Here is a 25,730-nt window from a genome sequence, read left to right as displayed (position 1 = left end):
GCCCGGCCCCGCGCCCGCCCCAGCGCCACCGCCCCGCCCTGCCGCGCAGGCGCGGGGCCGCCCCTCGGGCGCCTGGGCCGGGCCGGGAGCGCGGCGCTGCCCCCGCAGGCCGCAGGGGCGGTCGGGGCTGCCGGCTTGGGGCTGCCCTCAGGTGGAGCGGACACGTGAGACGCGGGACTGCTCCTGTGTCTTCTTCCTCGCAGAATCACGGAATCGAGGAGGTTGGAAAAGACCTCTGAGATCATCGAGTCTGACCTGTGACCGAACACCACCTTGTCAACTGGACCCTGGCACTGAGTGCCGCTTAAGTGAAAGCGGCCAGCTTTCCTTAAACACTTCCAGGGACGGCGACTGCACCGCCTCCCTGGGCAGCCCGTTTCTGTCCAGTCCATTCACCTCCCATCTCTCTGCCGCGGGTTTCTCTGCGGCCCCGGGCGGGACCCACGGGAGCCTGTGCCCGAGCAGAGCCGGCTCGCCCGCCGGGCCACCGCTCCTTCCTCCTCACCCTCTGCCCCCCGCCCACTGCGGCTCTGCTGGGCCCTGGCTGCGCCAGGCCACTGCAAGCCCGTGCTCCTCCGCCCTCCCTGGCGTCTCCCCGCTCGCCTGCTGCTGCTGCTGCATCCTCAGCCCAAGCTTGAATACCCCAGCCAGGCTGGAGCCTGTGTGGGCAAAAAAGCATTTAATCCCATCGAGAGTCCCCTCTGCCTCTGGGAGGCTGAGGCACAGGTGGCACCCATGACACACTGTCTGGAAGAATGAAGAAAACAGGTTACAAGTAGTTTTACTGGGTTGTTTGTGTTCTTGGCTGTGTTTTTCAGGAACAGGGAAAAACGTCTTTTCAGTGTGCAACAGTTAAGTTTGACTTTGAGATGCAAAGTCAAAGGAGAGCTACACTCCCCTGGTTTTTCAGGCTAGCCTGCCTAGATCATTGCTCAAGGCATTAGAAGAAATGTTCTGTGTAACCAGAACAAAAAAAAACGCTAGTAAAAAAAAAACTTTCTTAGATAACTAAGAAGTCCCGAAGAGATACCTGCTTTAGTCCATCTCTCCTTCCTTCGGTTTAACCGTATAAAAATCTGAGCCATTTAACTCTATAATTCTTCACAGTGAAATCCACACTTGGATTGGGATTACCACTAATGGTACCCTATAGATCGTGTTTTCTTTTGGATCTGTTCTAAACACTGAGATACAACGATTAGTTTTAGAAGTCCCAAAATAACGTTATGTTTTTTCTTATTGTGTGAAAAGGCTTAAGACACTAAGGTATGTCCTGCCCACTTACCTGCAGAGGAAAGTCTGAAAGCCTCTTACCTTTTCACATTGTGGCTCAAACTCCCCAGGGCAGTAATGCCTTGTAAGTTCATTTAACATCTATTAACATCTATTAACATATTAACATCTATTTCTGTTCTGACCAATAATGAGGCGCTTTGCATCAAGTGAACACAACTGGAACACTGCAGGAGATACAGGTGTTAGTGGACTGCAGAATTATTTACTTGGGAAATAAAAAAGAGAGGGAAACCATGACACTGGTAATTTGTGTCTGAGCAGCACCAAGCATGGTTCTTCTCACCTTCATATGAACATGGTTCATGAAAGTTCACATGAATGCATTTTTAGAAAGCACTTTGACAAAGGACCTTAGAACCAAAGGATGTTTAAAATGTGACACTTGCCTAGAAGATATCACTGCAAAAAGTAGGTAGGTTCATCAGTTATCTGTTCATTGTTGAACTCTTTTTTCTACATACAAGGTTACGATGGTCAGACACAAATTCTGCTTACAGTTTCCTTCAGCTGATAGCATTTGTGCATTCCTTTCCACAGCAAATCTCATTGTCTCCAATTTGCATGTTGTCCAGCAGCCATTTTTTAAACCAGGATAAGGGAATTTTCTTCAATATAGTGTGAAATGTGTCATAAAATAAAGGAGGATTCTCATCAGTTCTAGAATTTCCATTTCCCTTCTTTACTGTCTTGTACCTGTAGCTGAAGTCTAATTTTTTTTGCCAGAAGGGGTTACCAGACCAGGTTAAGACTGAGCTTGGGATATCTCTTGGATCTATCTGCTTAAAGATCTGTTTGTTTCTTTGGTAACCAATCTCCTCCCTCTGGCTTTCACAAGGCATCACAGAAACCCTGATATTAGCCCCCACCCAGCTGGCAAATCCATTCAGATGGTACTTGAATGAGATGTGCTTGGCTAATTCCACCCAACAGATTAAAATACTCTGTCAGGCCAAGAAGTTGTCATACCTGAAAACAGTTCACAATAGAGCACAGGATCAGCAGCATTATTTGTAAAGACCCAGATAACCTTTTGTGTTTTGAATCACTTCAGTAGACGGCTCTTATGGTTCATTTTGCCTTGTGGGTGCTGTTTGGTGGTATGCTGAGCACATAAAAATTACTCTGAGAAAATGAACATTTTAGCTTGAATTTAACAAAATCTTCAAATTAAAAAGAAAATATACAGAGAAAGAAGGTGAATGGGAGGATGAGGAATGACAATGGAATGATGATTGGGAAGATCAAAGCTTTTAATCTTCCTTTGTTTTGTCTTAGGTGATTAATCTTTCATATGAGGATCTATAAAGACAGCTTTTAAAGGAAATGAGAAAACTACTTACCAAAGTAGGATAAAGCTTTCTGTTCCATCACTTGTTCAAAGTGTTCAGTTATTATCTTTAAGTAGAATGGAACTGAAAAGAAATACCCAAGTGATACCTTTTGTGAGCTTGGATCTTTGAACATTTTAATTTTAGACAACATTTTTTCTATATTTTTACTGTCTGGGATTATAGAAACATTAAAGCCTGCTTGCGGCTGCAGAACCAGTGTATTTAGGCAACTTTATTTATTATAGAACTTTCTTTTTAAGATTGGTGCATTCATTCCACAGACAAATATTTTTTAACAAAGAAATGTTCATCTTTGATGAACTGAATTTGACATGAATTGGTGTCACTGTTTGCCAGCAGAGTGCAGATATAATTGTGATCAATCTAAATCTGGCTGATTGCAATCAATAGAAAAGAGAAAAAATAAATTCAGACTCAAGCTGAGGAATCAGCCTAACATGGAACAAAATGTTTTCTTTGAAACCATTGCCCTCTGGAGGGGAAATGAAAAATCACCAAAGGATTAGGTAAAAATTCCTTTTTATGTCACTGTTTAACCATATTTATGCTTTGCAGTCTATGAATGGTTCTACAGACAGTTGCGAAAAAGCAATGCTGTCAGAAGGGCCTCACTGGCCACAGTGCTTATGTGGGTTGGAGAAGTAATCCCCATCTGTCTGCCCCATAACTCTCCTCCCCTTTATCTCTAAACTCTTTATCTCTAAACTCACGGAGCATCAATTCTACAGCAGATGTACTTTCTCTTCTAACTGCACCTTGGAGCCCTTCCAGGCTGGTGTCATCCCTCTTTATTTGCCAAAATACTTTTTAATGCAATCCCTAAGGCATTCTTGTCTGCCTGATGCCAGACTCTGTATTCCATTCTCTTTCTTGACCTTTCTGCTGTTTGTTTGGTTAGTTCTTTTATGATAATAGAATAAATCTTGATTACCCTTTTCTTCTTGATCTTTAATTCTTGCACTGCTTTGAGAAATTGTGTACTCTTCTTTTTATCTCTCCACTTTCATGTCTGACATCTATTGAAATAGACTTTTTTCCTCCTGTCTCTGAGAACTTCACAGGGATTTTTCCCTTGGCCTTCAGATATTGATAGCTTATATCTTGGATAATCACATTTAAATGTCACCTGTAATTGAATATGAATGAAAGTGAGCTCCTACCTGCTCAGACTTTGTCTATATATTCTCCCTGTGTTGCTGGGGAAATGACAGCATCTCTCAGTGAACTTTCCAGTCTGATTTACAGCAATCTGATATCTCCTGACTACAAATTTGATGATTGTTTTAACTCTTAAGTAGACACATGCACCAGCCATCTGAAAGAATGTAACAGGAGCACTAGTCCACGTGTAGGGCTGGTTGCATTGGGTATCTAATGTTTTGATGAAGAGTGCAAAACACCAAAGTCCATAAACCAAATTCTGCATTAAGCGAGAAAAAAAAATAGAATTATTGGTCTCCATAACCCAGCAACAGAAACCCTAAATTTTGAAATCAATACAGGAATCCAATTTCATTTCAACATTTTTCATTGTTCAAGACAACAAATGCAGTTATGTTTTTCTCCTTGATAGCATCTAGAATTTTTGCTTATTTCCTTTTCAATAACCTCATTCTGCATTCACGTTCATCTGGGTAGCCAGAACATCTTCCTCTCTGGTTTCTAGTGTCCTCTGCCACTCCTTATAATCCTTCAGATAAAAAAATTTTGCAATTCCAAGTAAGGTCATAATATTTATGAGTAGGGTCATAAACCCAGCAGCAGTTCAGCTGCAGAAAAAGGTTAATCTCCAGAAGAGATGTCTTAAATCTGGGAGTACTATTCATCCCTCAGTGTGGGGTTTTAAGCTCAGAAATAGGATGGTTCCCAGAGGATTGGTGCCCCAAATAAAAACAGAAAGTGAGGTTGTTAGTGTAACACTTTGGGGCACTATTTTTAATCCAGAAAAGAAAGAACAAGCAATAAAAATTATCCTTCTTCCACTGTTTTCCCCTACTAAGTTGTACTCAAATTAGTACAACTAGATTACAATAGATTATCTTATCTCTTTGTATCTGTTTGCTGATTCTTGTTTTTCCTCTATTTGTGAGGAAATAAAACCTATGAGATAGCTCAGAGATCTGTGAGAAAATAGGTAAAGAACCAACAAAAAGAACCAACAAAAGTTTCAGCAGTTGATACTGCCTAAGGAAAATACTTTGGTGTTAAATCCCGCTGAAGTAAGACATTTGTGGTTTTTAGATTCTTCTTTTAGATTCTTCTTTTAGATTAATCTTCCCTGAAAGGCAGCATAGTAGTGGGAATTATGTTAAAGACAAGACCTTCCTCTCTGATCATGCTGCAGTGTAAAGCTTGTGCTTTATATACTTGTCACTCAAAAGTATGACACTACAGTTCACATATTCTATAAACCTGAAATGCAATGAATTTTTCTCTTGAATGCAAACTAGATGTACAGTAAGACAGCTGTAAGATACTGTAAAACATACACAAACAATATCATAATTCTTTTTGTTCCCTTTTTCTAAGTTTTCACTGAAATAATCTTACATGCTATGCTTTATGAGTCTTTTTTGGTATAGACTTTCAGTTTGTCTGTATGATACTGCACCCCAGTGTGATAACTCTCCCCTCCCTTAATTACTGACACAAAAAGATTTGTGGCTAATCTGTGCTGTACCTTTAACAACATGGATGTCTGAATACAGCATCAGGCAGAATCACTTTCAAAATTGTTCTTTTTAAAATCTTTGATTGAATATTCCTGTTTTTTCAGCTTTCTTTCAGCAGATGATAATTGGGGGCAATTAACTGCCAGCCAGCATGTCTGTTTTTCCCCAGCATTAGAATTGTTGCTCAAAATCTCCTTTTTTTGGATCCCTAATTCTGTAAGTTTTATTGCAAATATTCTGAAACTGAGATCAACCTTTTTTTTTTCCTTTGAGAACCATGCTCAGAAAAATCTTTCTTGTGTCATTTCATCACATGCTATAAAGCTGGAGTATTGGCACAGAGTATTCAGGTATGGCATCCAGTCCCTTTGTAGATGTCCACGCTGATCCCAATATAATGTCTTCCTTATAAAATGCCAGTAGATTTCATTTACCCATCAAGCAATGGAGGCATAGCTGCTTGATTTGTAATAGTGAATTATGGAGGATTGCTTGTCATGTGTTTCAGCATGTGTCATATGCTGTAAACAAAGCTGGCCTACCTGATACCTTTAAGAAGGCAGTAACAGCTACACAATTGTCTTTAAGGAGGGAAAAAGTTGTTTTGATACTAAGAGAATAATCCTTTCCTCATAGCTGTGTGGAGCTATAGGGATTGTCTTCATTAACTTGGGTAAATCTATAAACTGCATTGCCAATTCCATACCATTCTCATGAATCTGCATCTTTCCAGAAAGTTGCAAAAATTGCTTTGGAATATACTGCATGAATACTGCTCAATTTTGCAATATTTCCTAAAAAGCATAGTCAAAACCATTATGCTTGGTAGCTCTACTGCTTGCAGGATCTTCAATGACTGTCATTCTCCCAGCAGTAATTTTTCTTTCACGGGAGCTGATAGGCTGTATTGGCTCGGTGAGCCAGCACTGCATACCAGTGTACTGAATCAGCTCAGTATAGGACAGTTTTGGTATGTAACCCAGCAAGCCTCTGTGCTGAGTTATTTTTCTTTGCTCCAGGCACAGCAATTAAGAGGTATTTTTTACTACATTTGCAATGCAGGCAATTCGTTCCTCTTCCCACTGTTGTAGTCGGGGAAATGCAATACTCTGACGTTGTTTAGTCTTTGCAGCATTGCCTGAGAACATTTTAGATGGGATTCCAGTAAGCTGAGGCTGAATAGCAGCTCCATTTGCATGGGGAAGCAGTCCTTTGCCACACCTTGCCTCTTCAAGGTCTGTCAGAGTGACAGTTTTAGTCAGCACAGGATATTCTCAGTGATCCTGGTTTCTGCAGTTAAAGGACCTTATCTACCAGTTCAGTCAGTCAGCAATGCTCAAGAGTAGTTATTCTGGTTTTGCTTTGCCAAATGAATGACTTCAGAACAAATGTCATGAGCTTTATAGTCACCGTTGTTACATTTACCACTGCAGAAATTAAGTCTTTTGGAAGTATTTAGTTAAGTCTTCAGTCCCGTCTCTTCAGCTTATCTTGGGTTATGACATACTTGTAATTGGGGCAAATACATTTACTTAACAACAATTCAGCTCTCAGAATTTGAAAGAGTATATCTCATTAATGTCATTTCTCTGGAGAACAATCACTACTTGCTTGGCATCTGATCCCTATATTTTGATGGATTTAACATTTTTCCTTAGGATAAGGTTATTTCTGATGGCCCTGTTATTTGCATCCAGACAGGTTGTTTGAATGCAAATAAATGTTTTATCGTAGGCAGTGTGCAATGCTTCTCCAGACATGGTATTTAGCTTATGAGGGAGGTATTCTTAATTAACTCTTAAATTTATTGCATTTTAGTAGTTAGTATATGCAGCATATCTTGGCATGAAATCATTCATACCTATTACCTCTGTGTTAGCAAAATGATCATTGCTGACTAATATAAACAGCTTTGATCTATATAGCAGTATTCAAAATCTGTGTAATTAATTTACCAACATTGTACAATTTTCATCTTCACTTCCAATGTGTAAGTTTATGTGAAGATTGATGGTAAGCATCTGCACCAGTCTGTGCATTGATGAGTATGAAAATATGTTACTGATCTGTATTTTTGCAGCATTTTAAATTTGTTCTTGTAGCATACAGCAGCACTTCATAAATTTTGTGTCTTCCAAGTACTTACTTGAGCAGAAGTAACTTAAGCAGAAAATATGCTGTTACAATAATTTTCTTTGGGACCACTATGTCAGTAAATGCTACTTTGTTCTGTTGATAAACAGAATCTATAATAATTTTTTTTTCCCCATGAAAAATAATGTTGGCATTTCCAGTTATACTGAATGCTATTTCACTCTTCACAGTATGGGTGATACCAAGAATTTGAATTTGCCACTAGTTCCTTACAGTGTTCTGGACTGGAATCTGATTACACATGAGCTGCCCTCAAAGAGTATTAAGATAATTTATATTCTCAAGGAACTTTAGATTGCCATTTGTCTCTTCAGATATTGTGAATTATGTATATCCTCTGTGCTCATTTGGAGGAAAGCACAGTGAGCCTCCCATCTCCTATGCTTTGCTCTGCTTGTGCAGAACTTATGCTTCAAAACTCCAGTACAGTACTGCACATGCTGTGAACTACACGGAGATGTGCCAATGACAAGTAGCAAGTGTAGCAGCAATTTAGTGTGCTCAGATGCTAAATGGTCCATAATGCAGCAAGTATATTCTGTCAAAAATCCTTCGTGGTATTCCAGTAGGAGAGCAATGTTTGTAGCATCTAGATAATAATAAGAGTACCAACATTACCAGGTCCAGATACAATGGTTCTCATTAGTATGTTGGATTTTCAAGAGATATCTGTCTCTCCTCAGTCCACAAAACGAAGAAGCTGAGGAAGAAAAAGAAGAGTGATTTGCCCACATTTATAGAAGTTCTGTGGCAGAAATAGAATGTGTGTTACTAGGATTTTGTTCCCGCTATATGATATTTCTCTTTATCACTTGTCCCCCTGCAGTGTTCTGAGAATTGGTTGAATCAGAAGCATAAAAGTGTAAGTCACAGGTTAATTCAAGTGTCTGTTTCTTTGCCTTCTGCTGCAATCTACAAGTCCTCTCCCTAAATATTGGTTTCAGTCACTAAACAAACGTAGATTCCACTGCAAAAGAACCAGATTTATTGATGCTTGTGTAGTTGTGAACTAGTACAGAGGAATACATAGTTTGTATTTCAGGAATACTTAATTCTGCTATAGTACGAGGTTATGAATGGAATTGAAGTCTGCAATAGAATTTTTTCTTCCCTGTGAACATTTTTCCTTTGTTCCAACTGCATCTGATATCCACGATGCTTTGCTTTATTCTTTTATTTTCTTACTAGAAACTTTATCTGGGATGTTACTTAAAGCAGTCTGCTTGACTTACTGCCACTCTTTGATTTCCTGAAAAAAACACAGTAAGCATCAGAAAACAGCACAATAAAATAGGAAATGAAAGATAAAAAAACCCGAAAGAGATAATAGAACAGATAAGATGAACAAATATCAAGAATCACAAAGGAATAGAGATTGACCGGCAGGAATTGAGCTCCCTTTTGGGGAAGGTTACTAGAATTTGTGCTCTGTATTCCAAACTCTGGCCTTTTCCCAGTCTCACCCCTGCTGTTCTCCTTTAGTCACTCCTGCCAGCTATCTCACCTACTCAGCTCACAGCAGAAATCATTGTTAGTTTTGCAGAACTCCTGAGAGGTGTGAAAAGCCTCTGCATGACCAGTATGAGTTGTCCTGACATTGTCATACTTCTCACCTGCCTGGGGGTATGTGAAGGTCATTATTTATTCTTTACTGAAAGCTGATCAGCAGGTTGAGAAGACAACAGAGTCTGCAGCTCTAAGAAACTCAGGAAGAACACACCCTGCCTTTACCTCTATAAGGCAAATTTGGGAATTGAAAGTGGAATGCAGACTTGCAGATAACATGGTAAGAAATTTAAGGAAAAGAAGGGACACGATTGCACAGGAGAAGAAATATATCTTGGGAGGAAGGTACTATTTATAAAGAGAAATAGGTACAGAGGAGAGTTGAAGGATTGTGAGAAGTGAGAAAAATAGCAATCTAGAGAGCAGGAAAATTGATCAGAGGAAAAGCTGAAAAACTGTGAGCATCTGGGGAGAAGGATCAGTTAGACAGAAGGAAACAAAGATGGTAACAGATAATAATTGGAATACAATACATCAGCTATTTTTCCTTTCCTATAGAAAATATAGTGAAAAAATATTACTGCCAAATTAGTATCTAAAATTGTTTATACAGGACAAAAAATGGGGACAAAACTCTCGAGGAGAAGTGATTAAGATAAATAAGCAGGTCTCCTTCCCTCAATGCAGCAGATCCAAATGCTGGATTTCTTAAGAGAGGCTTTTTTTGTCTGAATGATGCTGTGGTGGTATGTGTGTAGCAGGAAAATATATTAAGCACTTCTATTCTGTTTGCTTTACTACTTCTCATATTGCAGTCTTTGTAATAAAATCACAAGAAATACAGTATTATAGCACTATGTACTAGTAAAATATAATTTAGGTGTTTGTCCCTATATGTTTGTCACAGATTATTTTAAAATGCAAATTTGTTACTGTTGATTAAATTATACATTATTGTCTTCATTTCATGTGGAGTGGTAAAATAAGTTCTTAAGCATGTACTGTGATATCTCTTCATAGCCCAATGCTCTCTGCATTACCCCCATTTCTAAATGAATGGCTGCTAAGAGAGGAGGTGAGTGAAAAAGAACATAACAATGAAAAATTAAAAACATATACCAAAGTGTATGCTGAGAGAGAAGCAACAAGATCTTCAGAGAGATAGATGTGTGGATGAAAAGATGTGAGCACACAAAAAATTAAGAAAACAGTTAAATGAGAACACATCATAAACTGAAGTACTTTTCCTCCAGGTCATGGAGATCACTTTAGGATCACCAGCTGGCAATTAGGACAATGAGCTGCACGAAGGCCACTGTCCAGCTATAAGGAAGACCACACAGTAATACAATGTGCACAAAAATGGAGGTGGATTGAACAAGAGCTCATTCAAACTTTCATGGCTTAGCAAAATGGAGAAGTGTGTGAAGGAGGATCATTAAAGCTTTTGTTCAAGAGATTGATTCAGTCATATGCAAAATGATGATGAGGTTAGACGTAAATTAAGGGGCATCAATAAGTTGAGTGTCTTCTGTTTCTGTCATTCAGAATTCTGTAATTGGCAGGCAGAGATAACAGTGTTTCATCACTAACAAGAAATGGAGAAATATAAACGAAGGAAAGTGTGGACATTAATGAAGGCTTTCTTTAGGTGCCTACTTGTTCCAGATGGATAGTCTGTAGAGATTTGTGCAGAAATGCAGGATGTCAGAAAGGCTGCTGATGCTAATCCTAGCAGAACTTCCTGGAGAGTGCTTCAAGACAGGTCCACATTCTGCTTGAAACATGAGCCTGGCAGACCTCATGCTTGAGGACATTGCAGATATGCTACCTGGAGAGAAATTCAGGCTCAGACAAGGGGTTTTGCAAAGGAAGAGGAGGTATGGACCAGCTTTATCTCTTTGAACTGGTGTAGCTCTGCAGCTTCCTCAACCTTTCCACCATCCTGTGTTTTATCTGTTTTGCAGTGGACTTGCGATGGCTGCCATCCACCAAACAAGTCAAACAGCAAGGCCTTTCTAGAACAAACCTGCCAGTGAAGCTGGAAGGTGAGATGTAATCACAGCAGGGAATGAGCACTGGGTATCTTCTAATAATATGGCCAAACAAATGCTGATCTATTGGCAAGGAGTACACAGGAAAATTTCTTCTAAAGAACTCGCAACTCATGAAGTTTCAGCTTCTTATCTATTATTAAATTAGGAATAGCAATAGGGAAGTGAATAAATATCAGAAAAACTGTCATAGCTGAAGTCTAATATTTTCCCCACTTTTTGCTTCATTGTATTTGACCTAATAAAAGCAGGAAAAAGGATTATGCCATTTCTAACAAACTCAGGAATAGGCCTTACCCTAGTAATGTCATTATCTACCAGGATCAGTATGAAATAGATGCTATTTTAATCTCTATTCTGTCTGCAGTAGAAACATGTATTGGTAAATTATGTAGTAAGCCTTGTTTTCAGGTGCAGGCACACTTGAGATATTTGAATGTTATGGACTGCACTTATTATGACACATCTGAACGTAGCACACATCTGAGCACATTGCTTGATTGAGAAGTGATTGTGGTGAAGCCTTGTTCTTTGCTGTGGTGCAGGTGCTTGTATAAGAGACAGCTTTCATTTCCTTCTGCCATCTAACTTTTGCTTGCCTAGTTTGTGCAACACCACCGACAAAAAATCTGCTCCTTTTCTGCGCAAGCCAGGGTGCATATGGCAGTGCAGGAGATACAGAAAAGACAGATTTCTGGTGCCAGGACATACTGCTGATTTTGGGCAGAAAGGAAACATTGAGTGAGCCTCACACTATATGATTCCTTCACATACTGGGAGTCTAAATCGAAGCTATCTGTATGCAGATCCTTCAGCATCCAAGGAGACCCCTGGCACTTCAGTCACTGAATATTCATGCACTTTTGCTTGATTGCCCATCTTTGTGAACCCAAAGGGTTATTGCTGAAATGGTCTTTCAAAAGTCCTGAACATCTATCTGAGAAACCAAAGTCTGGGAACTACAATTTGTATTTCACAGTGAACCTGTAAATGTTTTGCAATAGCATATTTTCTGAAGACAAAAATCTGACACAAATTACTTTTCAAAGTCAGCAGCAGAAACTAAATATATTAGATTAATTTTCCAGACATATAGAACTAGTTTTCATGTTTTCTGTGCTTTTGCTCTTCTGTTTTTGCTCTTGTTTGGAAACAGAGATGAGATCTTTGCTCTCTGCCCATCCAGATTTTGACATCGGTCCCTACTAAAATCTTTCTGTCTTCTTTCAAGTAGCTGAGATAGGGATACCTGTAAGTCAGAAAGATTTCTGTCTAAACAGGAAGAGAACAGGGAGGATGTAATAATACAAAAGAAAATCCAAACTTAAACCCCAGAAATAAAGAAGACCACACAGTAACAGCATGTGGACAGAAAAGGGGGTTGATTGTACAAGAGCTCATGCATACTTTCATGACTTAGCAAAATGGAGAAGTGTGTGAAGGAAGATCATTGAAGTAGAGAAGTCAATAGTGAGCAACAGCTAACACTTCAAGCTATTGAAGCTCTACAGGAAGTATGACTGGAAAAAATAAGACATCTATTCTGCAAAGAAAAATTGAGATTCTTGTTCTGGATCGTGACTTTATTATATTGCATCACTAGTGACAATGGCTATACACACAGGAGCTCACATTCATGTCAGGTCAGTTTATGTCCAGAAGCTGGCAAAAGATCTAGTCTTTGACAACAGAAGAATGGTGGCTCTGTAGGTATTGCTGAAGCAGAAAAATATCATCTAAGACATTCTATAACCCTCTTACTTATTTTCTCACATTCTTTGCATTCTTGTCTCTACAGTGCCTTTATTCTACTGTCTTATTTCCTGAGAGTCCTATATCCCAATCTTGCTACCAGCTTTCAGCTTCTGATACATTTAGAGAGAGGTTTATTAAGTATTAGTAGTGATTTTCTATCTATATGAATGTGGGTAGCATTAGCCTGAAATGATTACTGGAGTGGGGCCAAAAGGTGTGTTTTAAATTTGTTTCTCCTAACTTTATGGTGTTAATGCTGAGACAAAGAGCCAGTGTAAATATGAGCTCTGTAGAGGCCCAGAGAAGCTGGCTTTTGTCTCAGGGTCACAAGGTCTGTTAATAAAGTCACCCTTAAAAGAAGAAAAACAGTGTATGGAAATGGGAAATACATTCATACTTCTTATTTAATCTTCAAGGAAATATTTAATGCTTCTTGGTGCTAACTCACCTGGGAAGATCCACATATTTCATATGGGATGGCCACTGTGAGAGGTTCCAGTAGTTTTTCATTTTTACCTCTGGGAACATGGGTGTGCTGTCAGCATCACATGAGGCATTGGTGAACAGGGATTGACAGCACAGGGATCAGTGATCACACAGTTGGGTCAGTTGTGGACAAATGGGTTCTGTTTTTGATTAACCTGAACAAAAAAATAAAAGCTCCATCAGTGCTGACATTTGCCTACCAGAGACTACACTACAATAGATTTCATAGTGGTTTGGCTTGGTGGCCCTAGAGCTTATCTGCTGGGTTGGTGAGGAGAGAGGAGAATGTGGAATAATGAAACAGGAGTATGCATAAATGAAAAGAAGGGAAAGAAGCTGAATAAGGATAAAGGATGATTGCAAATCACTCTTCAAGTGTAATTCAAAACATTGGATACCTGATTGCTGTGGTCAGAAACCTCTTGAGTACTATTATCAATAATTTCTCCTAGTATAAACATGATGGAAGAGACACTGTATTGATGATTCACTGTCTTTCTAGAATTACTGTGATGTTAATGGTTTTGAACCAGGATCCTGCTAAGTGCTGTTCTAAAACAGACTGGAAAAATATCCCAGGTAATTTAGGTGTGAGATACAAAATTAGAGAAAGAGAAAAATGAGAAAATACAAGAAGAATAAGTTGATAAGTATAACCATATTATTAAGTTGATAATGAAATCACATGTTATGTACCATTGTCAGAGCTTGGTTTTGACAGGCATCAGAGATGAAGTGTCCTAAGAAGGAATTTGGAGGAGGACGGTGCATTAAATTTCTGTATGTCTAGTAGAATCTCCTCCCAAAGGTGAGACACAGTATGTAAAAAAGATCAAAGGCTACTTTTAAATTTTATTTTAGTGTAAATGAATAAGTAATGGAGCTATTTTCTTGGGTTGATTGGTTAGGGCAGCTGCCTTCTTTGTAGTAAATGAGGTCTGATAAATAAAGCAGGAATAAATCATAAAGTATCCTGAAAAAGGAGACTCATAGCTCATTAGCATTCTGCAGGTGTATCAACAACGTAAGATTTAATTAATCAAGGTAAGACCAAAGGATGTCATAATTATCACAAAGGGAGAGAGTGAAATCCTGTGAAAAACACTGTTGATGTACAGCACATAAATAGAATTCACATATTTTAGGCACACTGTGAATGCAGAATTGTAGGAGTGTGGGCTGCTGCCACAGTCCTGCAGGGCTTTGGCCAGTGCTGGATGACAGGCAGGGAGGATGGTTATACTGCAAGGGTAGGAGAATCTGCAAGTGGTGAGAGATTGCCCAGGAAGGGCTGGCTTTGATTCTGACTAGGTTGAACTGCCATTGGTGGCTAACAACCTTAATGAGGCAGCACAGAACTGTATTTTTTTTAATCTACAACAGTTCTAGCTACTGCTACAGAAATGAGTAAGGCCTCACAAAGGAAAATGAAAACAAATCTTTGTCCTTCTGTAATCTGCATCATTGCTATTGCTGGGTTTCAGAACTATTGCCTTTAAAATGTGAGCAGAGTGAGTCTATAGAAGGGAAATATATCTGTATGTGTGTAGTAAATACAGAAAAGCAATAGTGAGAATAACTGAATGAGGAGTACCTGTTGAACTGACGGAGAAAAAGAAAAATTGTAATAATTGCAAGCAATTTTATTTTTTGCATGCTAAATGCTTTAATTTCAAGGACTTTTTACCTGGACAAACTTGTTCTTGAAGATGGAAGCAGAAATAAAAAGAACATACTCTCCTTTGCTGAGAAGTCTCTGAATGTCATACATAATGGGCATCTGACTGCCTGTACCTGTGTCCTCGCTGTGTCTGCTAGTGATGGGCCTGGGAGAAGCTTGGCCCAGGTGTTATTTGGGTTTGCCCACCCACCAGCCCCTTTGTGATCGTTAGTGTGTCTGCTTTTTATCCCAGTCCTTAACAAAGGACTGTTAACTTTGCTTTTTTGTTGTTGTTTTGGTTGGGGTGGTTTTGTTTGTTTGTTTTTATTTTAGGTTTTCTTTGGTTTTGTGTGTGGTTTATTTTTGTTTTGGTTTTTTTTGGGTTTTTAGTTTTTGTTTTAATCTAACCCTAGTCACCACCTCTTAGAAAAAATCCAGTCAATGGAGAAAGCTGCAGCATGACTCCTTTGTAATGCAGACTGCCAAGAGCACATTAAATCCCATCTTCTGCTCTGTTCTCTGGCTCTTCATAGCACATTGGGCAAATTGATTGGATTCAGCCATTAGGGAGTAAATTACAGAAAGTCAGTCATGGATGTGTCAGCTGTCTTTTAGTCAGATGGGCTCAAATACCACTGCATCTGCATGTGTGCCTCTCCCCTCCTAAGACTGGCATGTAAATAGCTCTCAGGCCATTTTTATTTTCATGATTCAATATCTTTAGTGATGAATAGCTACCTAGCTCTGACACAAAAGTCCTGGCAGGCAGCACAGTACACCACAACCAAACTGCTGTCAGCAGCACTGGCTCCAGTACACTCGCCTACACAATTGCCCGAGCTCATTCTCTTGAGTGCAGCCCATGCCCTGAGCCACAAAGCTCTGCAGAGCCACATCCCTGGAGACTGATCAGCAGCCTTGACCATGAACAAGCCTGTTCCAGCAGCTTCATCCAAATACAAGAAAGCTATAGGAAAATATTAAGCCAAATTCTTTTTTTTCTCTGCAGTATCTCCATGAATACATGAGGATGGTCTTGGTCTTCTGGCAGTTCACCAAGGCAATGCAACAGCATCCTGAAATGAGCACAGCTGAAGAGGCTGTCAACAACAGCAAGAAATCTAGCTGGCAAGAAACCACACGAAAAGATCAGACATAATAAGGTAAAGTATCAATATTACAGCATAGTTGTCAAACCACCAAAGCAGTCTTTCCACAAAACATAGAACAGATCCTCAGTGGAGGTAGGATCACTGCAGTCTCCATTATCAGACTGAACTGAAGGCAACTAAATTCCAGGACGATACCCACTTACCAGGAGCAAGAACTGCACATGGAATTCTCAAAATTGACTGGAAGTGAGTAAAAACAGCTAAGGAAATTAGATAAAAGTAAAGTTACTCATATGAGATTATTTTCTTAAACTGGAATTATAATTACTGTTCCCACGTTGGATACTACCAGTAAAGCATGAGAACTTAAGGTCATCTCTTTTAAGAAAATAAGAGTATTACCAATAAAGATTTTTAAGATCCATAAAAACGTATCAGTCAGAAGTACTGAAGAACAAAAAATATTAGGAAATAGAGAACAAACAGAAGTCATCATGATGTGATTAGTATGAGATAGTGGTGTCTTTTAATATGTATGCAGTTCTGATCTCCTTGTTTCTGACAGACCTGAAGAGGGTGAAAGAAGAGCAACAGGGATGGGTGATGTGGTTTAGGGATGACAGTGCTGCATTGGTGGTTGGACTTGATGATTTTGAAGGTCCACTCCAACCTTGATGGTTCCATGAATCTGTGATAGAGATCATCCAAGTTACAGACACTTGCATATGGTCTGTGACCACAAAGGGCAGACTACATAGATTAGGACATTCAATTCAGAAGATAGCCATCTATAAAATTATGAGTGGCAAAGTGAGGGTGACTTCTTTGTCTGCTCCAACAAAAAAACTAAGAGGCATCAAACAGAAGTAGGAGATGGCAGATTCAGAGTAAAACAGAGGAGATACTGCTTCACACTGTGAAAATGTGGGAGTTTTTGCCACAAACATTGGGTGGAGTAGTATTTGGAATCTGGATAATTATCTCCTTGCCATGCATTTACACTTCTCTGGAGGTGTGAACTATTGGCCAGTGTTTTGCAGAGGGCCAATTTGAAAAAAAACCAAATCTAGAAGTGCACAGGCCACACACCGTGCAAGGATGATTCTGGTGGTATGTTGTTTCCTTCTCAGCAGTTTCCTAAGTAGCTCCACAGAAGCTTCTCCTGCTAGTATCAGTCATTGCCAGCGTAGGGAGGTGTGTTGAAAATGTCCATGTTGGCTTCTCGGCTCAAGGTCTGGTCTGTACATGGTCACAAAATTGGGTCCCCCTTAGTGGTCAAATCAGCACATTTCAAAATGACTGTTATTGGTTACTTTGCCATAACAGACAGACCTAAATAGGAAAGGCTCTTGTCAGACACATTAATGTGTTATATTGTCTTGGGCCACAGTAATATCTGCATGAGGATAGGTACTGATGTGCCAGGTACTGACAAAAACCACTTTGCATTCCTCCTTGTCAGTCCAGTGGGGCAGTTTTTTGTGTGCTAATATATATGTGTGTATATATATTTATATATACACTTACCTTTGATTTTATCTTACACTTTTCTTGAAGTAACTTTATTTTTCAGTCCCTGGTTATCAAGGTCAGGGTAATACCTTTGTCTTCTGTCGTATACTCAGATAATCTGCAGAGTTAGTAGAGTACAATAAGGTTTCGGTTTTGCTTGTGAATTAACTCTGCAAAAATTACTTGGTTGCTTGCATTTCTAAACACAGATTGGGTCCATGGAAATGCAGAAGTCCTTGCATGGGGACAGAGCATGCTTGGTATCGCTGCATGGTGCTGGAATAGAGCAAGTCTTCTGAGCCAGATCAGTCTAAAACTAGAGAGCAACTGAGCCTCTGTGCATCACCTTTTGAAGGCTTTATATTCCAAGAACTTTATCAGCTTGTGTGCGATATTGCACAAATGCAAAGAGCAAGTCTTAATTGAATGCTGAATATGAGTCACTGAGCCCTTCCAGAAAACATGCAGCTAGCAGCAGCTCATGAGGTTGTAACATTTGCAAAATGTGCAGGCTTTTCCTCCCCACAAATTACCCAAGATTTGCCTGCATTTCAATGCTGACTTTAAATCCAGCATGACAACTCATCTCTCTGAGTGGAGGATAGGATAGATTTACTAGAAAACAACAGTCAAGTTTGAAAGAAAACAAACAACCAAACAAAACCCATAAGAAAACACGTAAGAAACACCAGTGTGGCATTTTTCACTTGGAGTAAATATGGAAATCCAGCTGCTGATAGTATCATGCTGAAAATGCTCTGCTTTGTCTCTTGAGACCAGATGGCACTAGGAAGGAGAAGGATTGTAGTTGCTAGAGATCATGTTCTCCGTCATGAGGATAAGGCACTTAATTGCAACTTATAGACCAAATACAGGTATGGGAAGCTATTCTACAGATTGCTGCTTTAATGACCACCAGCTGCTACAGCTGTTCTGCCCATGCAAACCCTTTGTCATCAATAGTTGTGACTTTGATTGTCCTCCTCTCCTAGAGGAGTCTCTGCTTTTCTTCAGTACATGCAGAAATGCTCTTCCATGTCTAACCTGTAGTCCTTAGGTTTCACCTTTTACATGGGAGTAACACCAGCTGGCTTTAGAATCAAAAAGGAGGCTACTGTAGATATAAAGCATTCAAGCACAGTTTTTTACCGGGAATTTTGGGAAATGTATAAAATACCCTCACAAAAGAAATACTAGGTTGGGAATATATTCCTGAATTTATTTGGGATAAAAGTCTATCAGAAATGTTTGGAAAGTGCCAGCAAAAAAGACAATTTTCATGTTTTTTCCCCCCCAATATTATAAACTAACTTCAATTTGCCGGATAAGGCAAAATAAAGGTTTTGGCAAATTTTGTGCTTGTGCACTTCAATATCTACTCTCTTGTTACTCTTAGTTTCCTGTCAGGTAAGAGTATAAGAATCATTAATTTTCAGCCCCAACTTTTGCTTGATAACGTAACCTGATTTGGACTCTGGCTCTTTATTTTTATTTCCTCTGAGGAAATAGAGTTGGGAGAGTGTGAAAATGTCACAGTTCTATATCCAAATGTGTCTAATGCATGTACTCAAGGAGTAGACTCTGCCTTTAAGACAACTATTGAATTTGATTGCTAGTGAGTCTTTATGTAATTGCTGTCCTTTATAAACTTCTGATTTTCATTACACATGCTGCCTATAATAACCCTTATACATTATAGTAATCCTTTGGCTTATAACACACAATGTTCTGCATTATTTTTCAGAGATGAGTTAACCCACCTCACTCTTCCTTCTGTGGTTTAAAATATTAGTACAGTAAAAACAGGCATCCATGAATTTAATTTGGTACCCCCCTGCTGCTACATAGATAGATCACAAATGTGGACACGTAGTCCAGAACAAAAAACCTATGATCAGCAAGTTCTGTTACTGTTTCTCTGATCAATCAATCCCTGGATTGCCTCCAAACACAGTGTATGCCTACCTGCCTTCAACCTTTGCAATGGCCCACACAGGGAGTTTCACAGCAAACAGAGTTTGGTTTTGAAACCAGCCTAGAGGGATACCCTCTGCAGTTATCATGGAACTACAGCTCTGGTCCAATGTCGCAGTCAGGATTTAAATTTTCTGTGTTCTCCCTAAGTCTTCAAAAAATACTATAGATAAATGCTCTGGCTTCACAAATGGAGTTGGTGGGATAGCATTTTACCCATGAAGTCCAAGAAACAAGGTGTTGTAGGGCACTGCTATGGTCTTAATCCCAGATGAAATGTGAAGCTACCAAAATACACAGTCTGGTGGGAACTGAAAAGTCCTTATCTCACGGGAAAAAAGAAATATAAAAAGAACACTTTATCAAATTCCAGACAGTGCAGCACAAGAGCTGTTTGCAAATGCTATGCAATTTATATGGGGAAAAGGAGTATTCTCCAGCTTTGATTAGTGTGATTGAGACAGCATCCCACCTCCAAGTGCTGCTTCTGTTTTGTCCCTTAGGAGGTGTGAGAGAGCTCACTCTGCAGTTTCAGTTCACTCATGACACTGTGTATGAGGGAAGGCCCTGGACTGGACATACTGGACATTATTTCTCTTCATCCCTACACTCTTCCCCCACCCCAAATACCCTCTTAAATAACTACTTTTTTGTTTCAAACAACAAGGCTGAACAGGTGAAATTTTAAATAATGATTGAGGATTTTTTTTATTCATTTAAGTTTCAATATCATTACAGAAAATGTTATGGTACAGAGTTGTTTAACATTAGTTTTATTTCTTTGCTCATTTAATTTCCACACGAATGCTGGTAACACTAATATCTGTACAAGATCAGTCTTTGATTTTTTTTAGTTTTTAGTTCTGTACATTTTTAAATGTATTGGTTAAAAAGGCTGTCAGCACTTAAGGAAGCAATTTTTTTGTTTGTTGAAATAAAAGGTATCCAGTTACTGCCCAAGAGTACTGAGCTGGGTGGCTGCCGGGACAAGAGACATCCCTGAATGCGCGGCGAGGTGAGGAAACCTCGGGGCTTCATTGGGTTCCCAGTGCAGCCACTCTGCTTTTGGCACTGTGCACATCAACACGAGATACAAGATAAAGAACAAGCAGAAGCTCTCTGTGAAGCGGTTATGAAGCATACTAATAAGGGAAATCCAAGTGTTGTCTACGCTAGTATAAATAAGCAGACAGCCTTGTTTTAAGAGCGTAAGTAGTTGTATCTTAAAGATGAGAAAAAACACAAGTTCTGCAGGCACCTACTGCTGTCTACTAAAAGCTACCGCTATTAGAACTAGCATTGAACACACAAAGCAATTGCAAGAAAAGGAAAAAGTTGCTTTGATATAATCAGAATAAATTTCTTTGTTAAGATTTGTTTTAAAGTTTTTTTTTTTTAAAAGGTATTTATTTAAATTCCATTTGAAATATATTTCAAGATGTTGACTATACTGATCAACTTTTATCCAAATCGGAAAAACTAGCTGTGCCGTTGCATATTACAGGATACAGTCAATGATATGTGGACATGCATCAAAGCTTCGCTCTTGCTGGTGACATCATAGCCTTCCAATGACCATGACATCCACCACCTCCCCCTTGTGAAGCTCCACATACTGCTCTGTCTTTGGAGGTAGCATCAACAGTCCATTGGCACTGCGCATACTCATCAGACGACTGCTCATCTGATTCCCTACAGGAGAGAGGCAGAACAATTTCAGTGGAGTCTTCAGTTAGTTCCAAATGCTGCAACATGGTGCAACAAACAAAAGCTGTTATGATGAAAATGTTTATGTGGCTAACTTATTCATGGAGCTGGGATCTTGCTGTTCCAAGGTGATGGAAACAGAGAAAGAACTCTGTGGAGATTTAGTCAGCCTCTCACTGCACTGGTTCTCAAAACCATCACTCTTGTTGCTGATTGCTTTCCTATCCAGCCTTCCACATTATCTGTACCATGTATCTTGTCTTAGTAAATTGGTAATCCTATCAAATTACTTTATTTTTCAATTTGTACAAACACTAAAATCAGGACAGTCTAGAATGTCTTTAATATCCTGTTCTAGAACAAATTTGATTAACTCTATTCTCTCTGAATAGAATAATTCAGGTTGGAAAAAACCTCCATGATAATTAAGTCCTACCTTTGACAGAACCGCACCATTTCAACTAAACCATAGCACTAGTGCCATGTCCAGTTGTTTCTTGAACTTTTCTAGGGATGGTGATTCCACCACTTCCCTTGGCAGCCTGTTCCAAAGTTCAACAGCCCTTTCAAGAGGAAATTCTTCCAGGTGTCCAAACTGAGCCTCCACTAGTGCAGCTTGAGACCATTTCCTCATGTCCTGTCACTTGTTGCCACCCCCACTTTGCTACAACTTCCTTTCAGGTGGTTGTAGAGAGTGCTAAGATCTCCAGTGATTCTCCTTTCTCCAGGCTAAACACCCCCAGCCCCCTCAGCCACTCCTCACAGACCTTGCCCTCCAAACCCTTCACCAGTTCACTGCCCCTCTCTGGAAATTCTCCAGCACCTCAATGACTTTCTTGTAATGAGGGCCCCAGAACTGAACTAAAATTTCCCTGTGGAGACTCATATATAATGCTTTTTGTTGAACAATTTGGATGTAGCAAAAATACAGTTGTTTAAGGACCTAAATCTCTTGCAAAAGTGTCACAGTCAGCGTTCTAGCAGTACATAGCTGAACCAGTATTCATATCTAGTATTTACCACAACTGCAGCTGAGTATTCAGAAGTATTCCTAGGTGGCAAACACGACTAATAAGTCATTAGTCTGATTTAAGAGAACATCTAGAGCCTCTGCTATCTTTCCTACTTTTCCAGTTCAGCTAAAATCACACTTCTTTTATTTGTATTGCTCCTATCTCTGCCCCAACTTGTGTTTGTTTAGTACATGCACAACAGCAAAAGGAAGCAAATGTGCCTGACTGCGAGTAAGCTTAGATGTTTAAAAAAAGGAATGTATGCACATATGCAAGCACACACATGTAGTGTGTGTGTGTATAAGGCAGGCTATTCAAATAAAGGATGTTTGAATGGTTAAACTGACAAGCAATATCAGCACTGAATTTTTTACTAAAATGTATGTGTATGCATGTGCACAAATGTGTGAGCAAATCAGTCTGCATAAAGTAGGTTCCATGAGAAAAACATGTGCACACTCTTGGTTGTTCACAGACACATCTTTAGGAAGGCAAGGCTGTGTGTGAGTGTCTGTCAGTCTGTGTGACTGGCACTGACCTGTACTCTGTGCCCAGGGTAGTGGTTCTTGGTGATGCCAAGTCAGAATGCACCGATGATATTCTGGGCGGGGGTCCAATTTTACATCACATGATAACTGTAGGATTAAAAAAGAAAGGATGAACATGTCATGCATTCACATGGCACTGTCTAAGATAATGGAATAATATGCTCAGTTGTTTTTCCTTAAAAACAGTCTTTTTAAAAACTTGCATTTTGAGGTCAGATGGTGTCTAGTGCAAGATTAAAAGCTGTAGATGGCAGAGACTGCAGTATTTAAGAGACTGCAGTATTTAAGGAAATACAACTGTGAAATTACAATATCAAAGTGTCTGGAGGAGTCTATGTGCATTAAGTGGAATATTCCAAAACTGTTCCTTTACAGAGAGTTTACAGATAGTACTTCTCTAGAAAAAAAGCCTGGTCTCTTTGGATTACATTGTATAAAGATAAAAATGGTATTTGCATTCAAAATCCTGTTAGCTCTGACAAAAGGAAAATGGCCAATCTTAGAAATGAAAAGACATACAGGCAATGGCTCATAATGGAAAATACATGCAAAAGTGAAGGTCACTGCAAATTGCTCTCTTTTTTAGAATATTTTAGCTGTAAGATAAAATCTGGATGCTTGAGGAAGGGCAAAAGAGAGACATGGGATAAGCTGTAAGACAAGAGCATAGCCAAGAACACCAAGAAAACTACAAAAGTTGATGTATGCCTTGGTACTTTATTTGGATCAAAAACAGAAGAAGAAGACATTATAATAACATGCCTTAAATCTATTTTAAATAGAGTTACACTATCCATGATTTATTAGAAAAGTGAGAAGAGTTTAAGGAATTTATATTGCTTAGGATGAGGAGCGTGTGGGTTTCTTTTATAAATAACTCAACAAGAAGGCTTTAAAGTTTGTCTTTTCTATTGCTAATACAGAACTATCCAGCTCTAGATATTCACAGATTACTCTGCATTTTTTACCATAGCCTAAAACAAATGTATTTTTTAAACAGGAGATTGTCCTTCCTGTCTGATTGGCAAATGGCTGCCTCTGCATCTATATATCTTGCTCCATTAGATGGCAATCTAACTCTAAAAAATTACTGAATATTACCATTAACAGAGACTGAGAATGTGCCTCTATTTGTGTGAACATCCTTCCACTGCCAGAACTAGTCTAGGGCTCAGACTCCATAAACACAACAGTCTTTTAGGGCCCAAAGAGCTGTGCTTCAACACCTTGAGAGAATTTTTAACTAGAGGATAAGCTTCTTACCCTGGCTTTGATGATGGTGGGCCGAGGATCCAGGATACCCTGCATTTTCCTCAGTGCAGGAACAACAAAGAGATTGCAGGTGACAACAGCTGACACAGGATTGCCTGTAGGACAAAGAACAGTTGGTGGTGATGCCCTCTTGGTTTACTCTGAAATGCTGAAAGTGAATTTATGTTTTATGGCAATTTCATTTTAAAGGACTCTACAGAGCTTTCCATGCTATGTACTGCATACAGTACAGACTGCAGAGGTGTGTCGCAAGGGGCATGTTCAAGTCCACCTGTCAAGCTACACTCTGGATGATGTGTGATGAAGTTCTGCTCTGACCAGAACTGCCCCATGTTCCTCAGGCCCTACCATTTGCCTCTGTTCTTCTGCTACCTTTGTCCTATACCTACATTTGTCTGGGGCTGGAGCAGAGTTAATTGTGCACAGTTAATGGCTCTACCCTCACCGAGCTCTTTATTCATGACTAATGGTTCCCAGACACCAAGGGAAGAATAACTTTCAATTCCCTAACAGAGTAGCAAAATGCTTTAGGACAAATTCTAAGGAGAATTCTACTGATTTATATGTTTTCTGTTGAACAAAAGAGGTGTATGACCACCTGTCAAACACCACTGTCTTACATATCTGGATTTCCCTAGACAAGAGTTTTAAAATATATACTATGATCAGATGGATACTCCACTGATCTCTCCCCTGTAAGAAAATGTACTGCAGCAACTAGAACAAGAGGGGTAGAAGCACTAGAGATACATCTGAAAACCACCAGCTTGTCAAGCAATCAAAGATTGCTTGTGTAGTCAAAATTCATGGAAAGCCAGAGCAATAAGAATAAAATAAATTCCTCCTCATTTAGAAGGACAGAATTCCATAAGGAAATCTTTATTCTAAACAAGTGCTTTCCCAGGCAGCAGTGCAGCCATGCTGCCCTCTTTTGGTTCCACAGCATGAACCTGATAAACAAAAATATTCCGTGACATGTTCCTTGGCATTCCCTCATTTTTGTCTCCATTTTCAGTATGTCAGAGTGGATGCACTGACTTACACCCACAGGATATTTATGGTGAAGGTGCAGGGAGCTGTGGGAAAAAAAACATCCTTGTGGAAAATGTAAGGAAATTGTTTGATGGAAGAAATCTTAAGACCTGTACCAGAAAATTCTGAGGACAAGGACAAAAAAGAACTCCTTAGCACATCCCTGTAAGTCCATATCTTCTGGAAATTTCTGAGAAAATCTTACAGGTACCTTCCTTAGGGGCCAACACCAGGCACAGGTGCTGTGAAGTGTCACTTTTCTGTTTCATGTCTGTCATCTATGCATAGCAACAAAAGCAATCCACAAAACATCTTACCTGGAAGCGCAAAGATTATTTTTCTTACACCGTCAATATCCAGAGTTGCAAAAGTTGTTGGCAGGCTATGGAAAAAGAAAGTTATTTAATATCTGCATTAGAATTTGACTGAACATCATTGTATTATTTAAAACATTTGCAAAAGAAAATGAAACAAAACAGGACATCTCTCTCTCAGCGGTTCATTAGAGCCTGCTGATTATTCCATACTGGAGGTATAATCCTCTCTTTATGGTGACAGAATAATTTTTCTTGATATTCAACTCTGAAGTTTTAAGTACACAAATTTGGAGAGGAAATATCTAAAA

At 39.4% G+C, this 25,730-nt stretch overlaps 1 protein-coding gene and 1 long non-coding RNA gene across 24 annotated transcripts in view; one reads left to right on the top strand and one right to left on the bottom strand.

Annotated features, from left to right (window-relative positions):
* The first annotated feature begins 4,822 nt into the window (after positions 1 to 4,822).
* Positions 4,823 to 20,222, top strand: LOC135303042 (uncharacterized). The gene is made up of 4 exons (XR_010364579.1): positions 4,823 to 10,860; positions 10,948 to 11,028; positions 15,945 to 16,098; positions 18,340 to 20,222. It is a non-coding gene; the product is annotated as an uncharacterized LOC135303042 (long non-coding RNA).
* Positions 20,211 to 25,730, bottom strand: part of GPHN (gephyrin) — a 266,641-nt gene continuing 261,121 nt past the window's right edge. For all 23 annotated transcript variants that reach the window (XM_064424218.1, XM_064424222.1, XM_064424221.1 and 20 more), the window contains 4 exons: positions 25,423 to 25,487; positions 24,065 to 24,168; positions 22,792 to 22,888; positions 20,211 to 21,225 (listed from right to left, as the gene is read on the bottom strand). In XM_064424218.1, coding sequence (XP_064280288.1) covers positions 21,092 to 21,225; positions 22,792 to 22,888; positions 24,065 to 24,168; positions 25,423 to 25,487 — 400 coding nt within the window. In that variant the 3' untranslated portion in view covers positions 20,211 to 21,091. The remainder of the gene's footprint in view (positions 21,226 to 22,791; positions 22,889 to 24,064; positions 24,169 to 25,422; positions 25,488 to 25,730) is intronic.

This window comes from Passer domesticus, chromosome 6 (assembly GCF_036417665.1).
Source record: "Passer domesticus isolate bPasDom1 chromosome 6, bPasDom1.hap1, whole genome shotgun sequence".
NCBI lineage: Eukaryota > Metazoa > Chordata > Aves > Passeriformes > Passeridae > Passer > Passer domesticus.
This window is presented reverse-complemented; position numbering and strand designations above follow the sequence as displayed.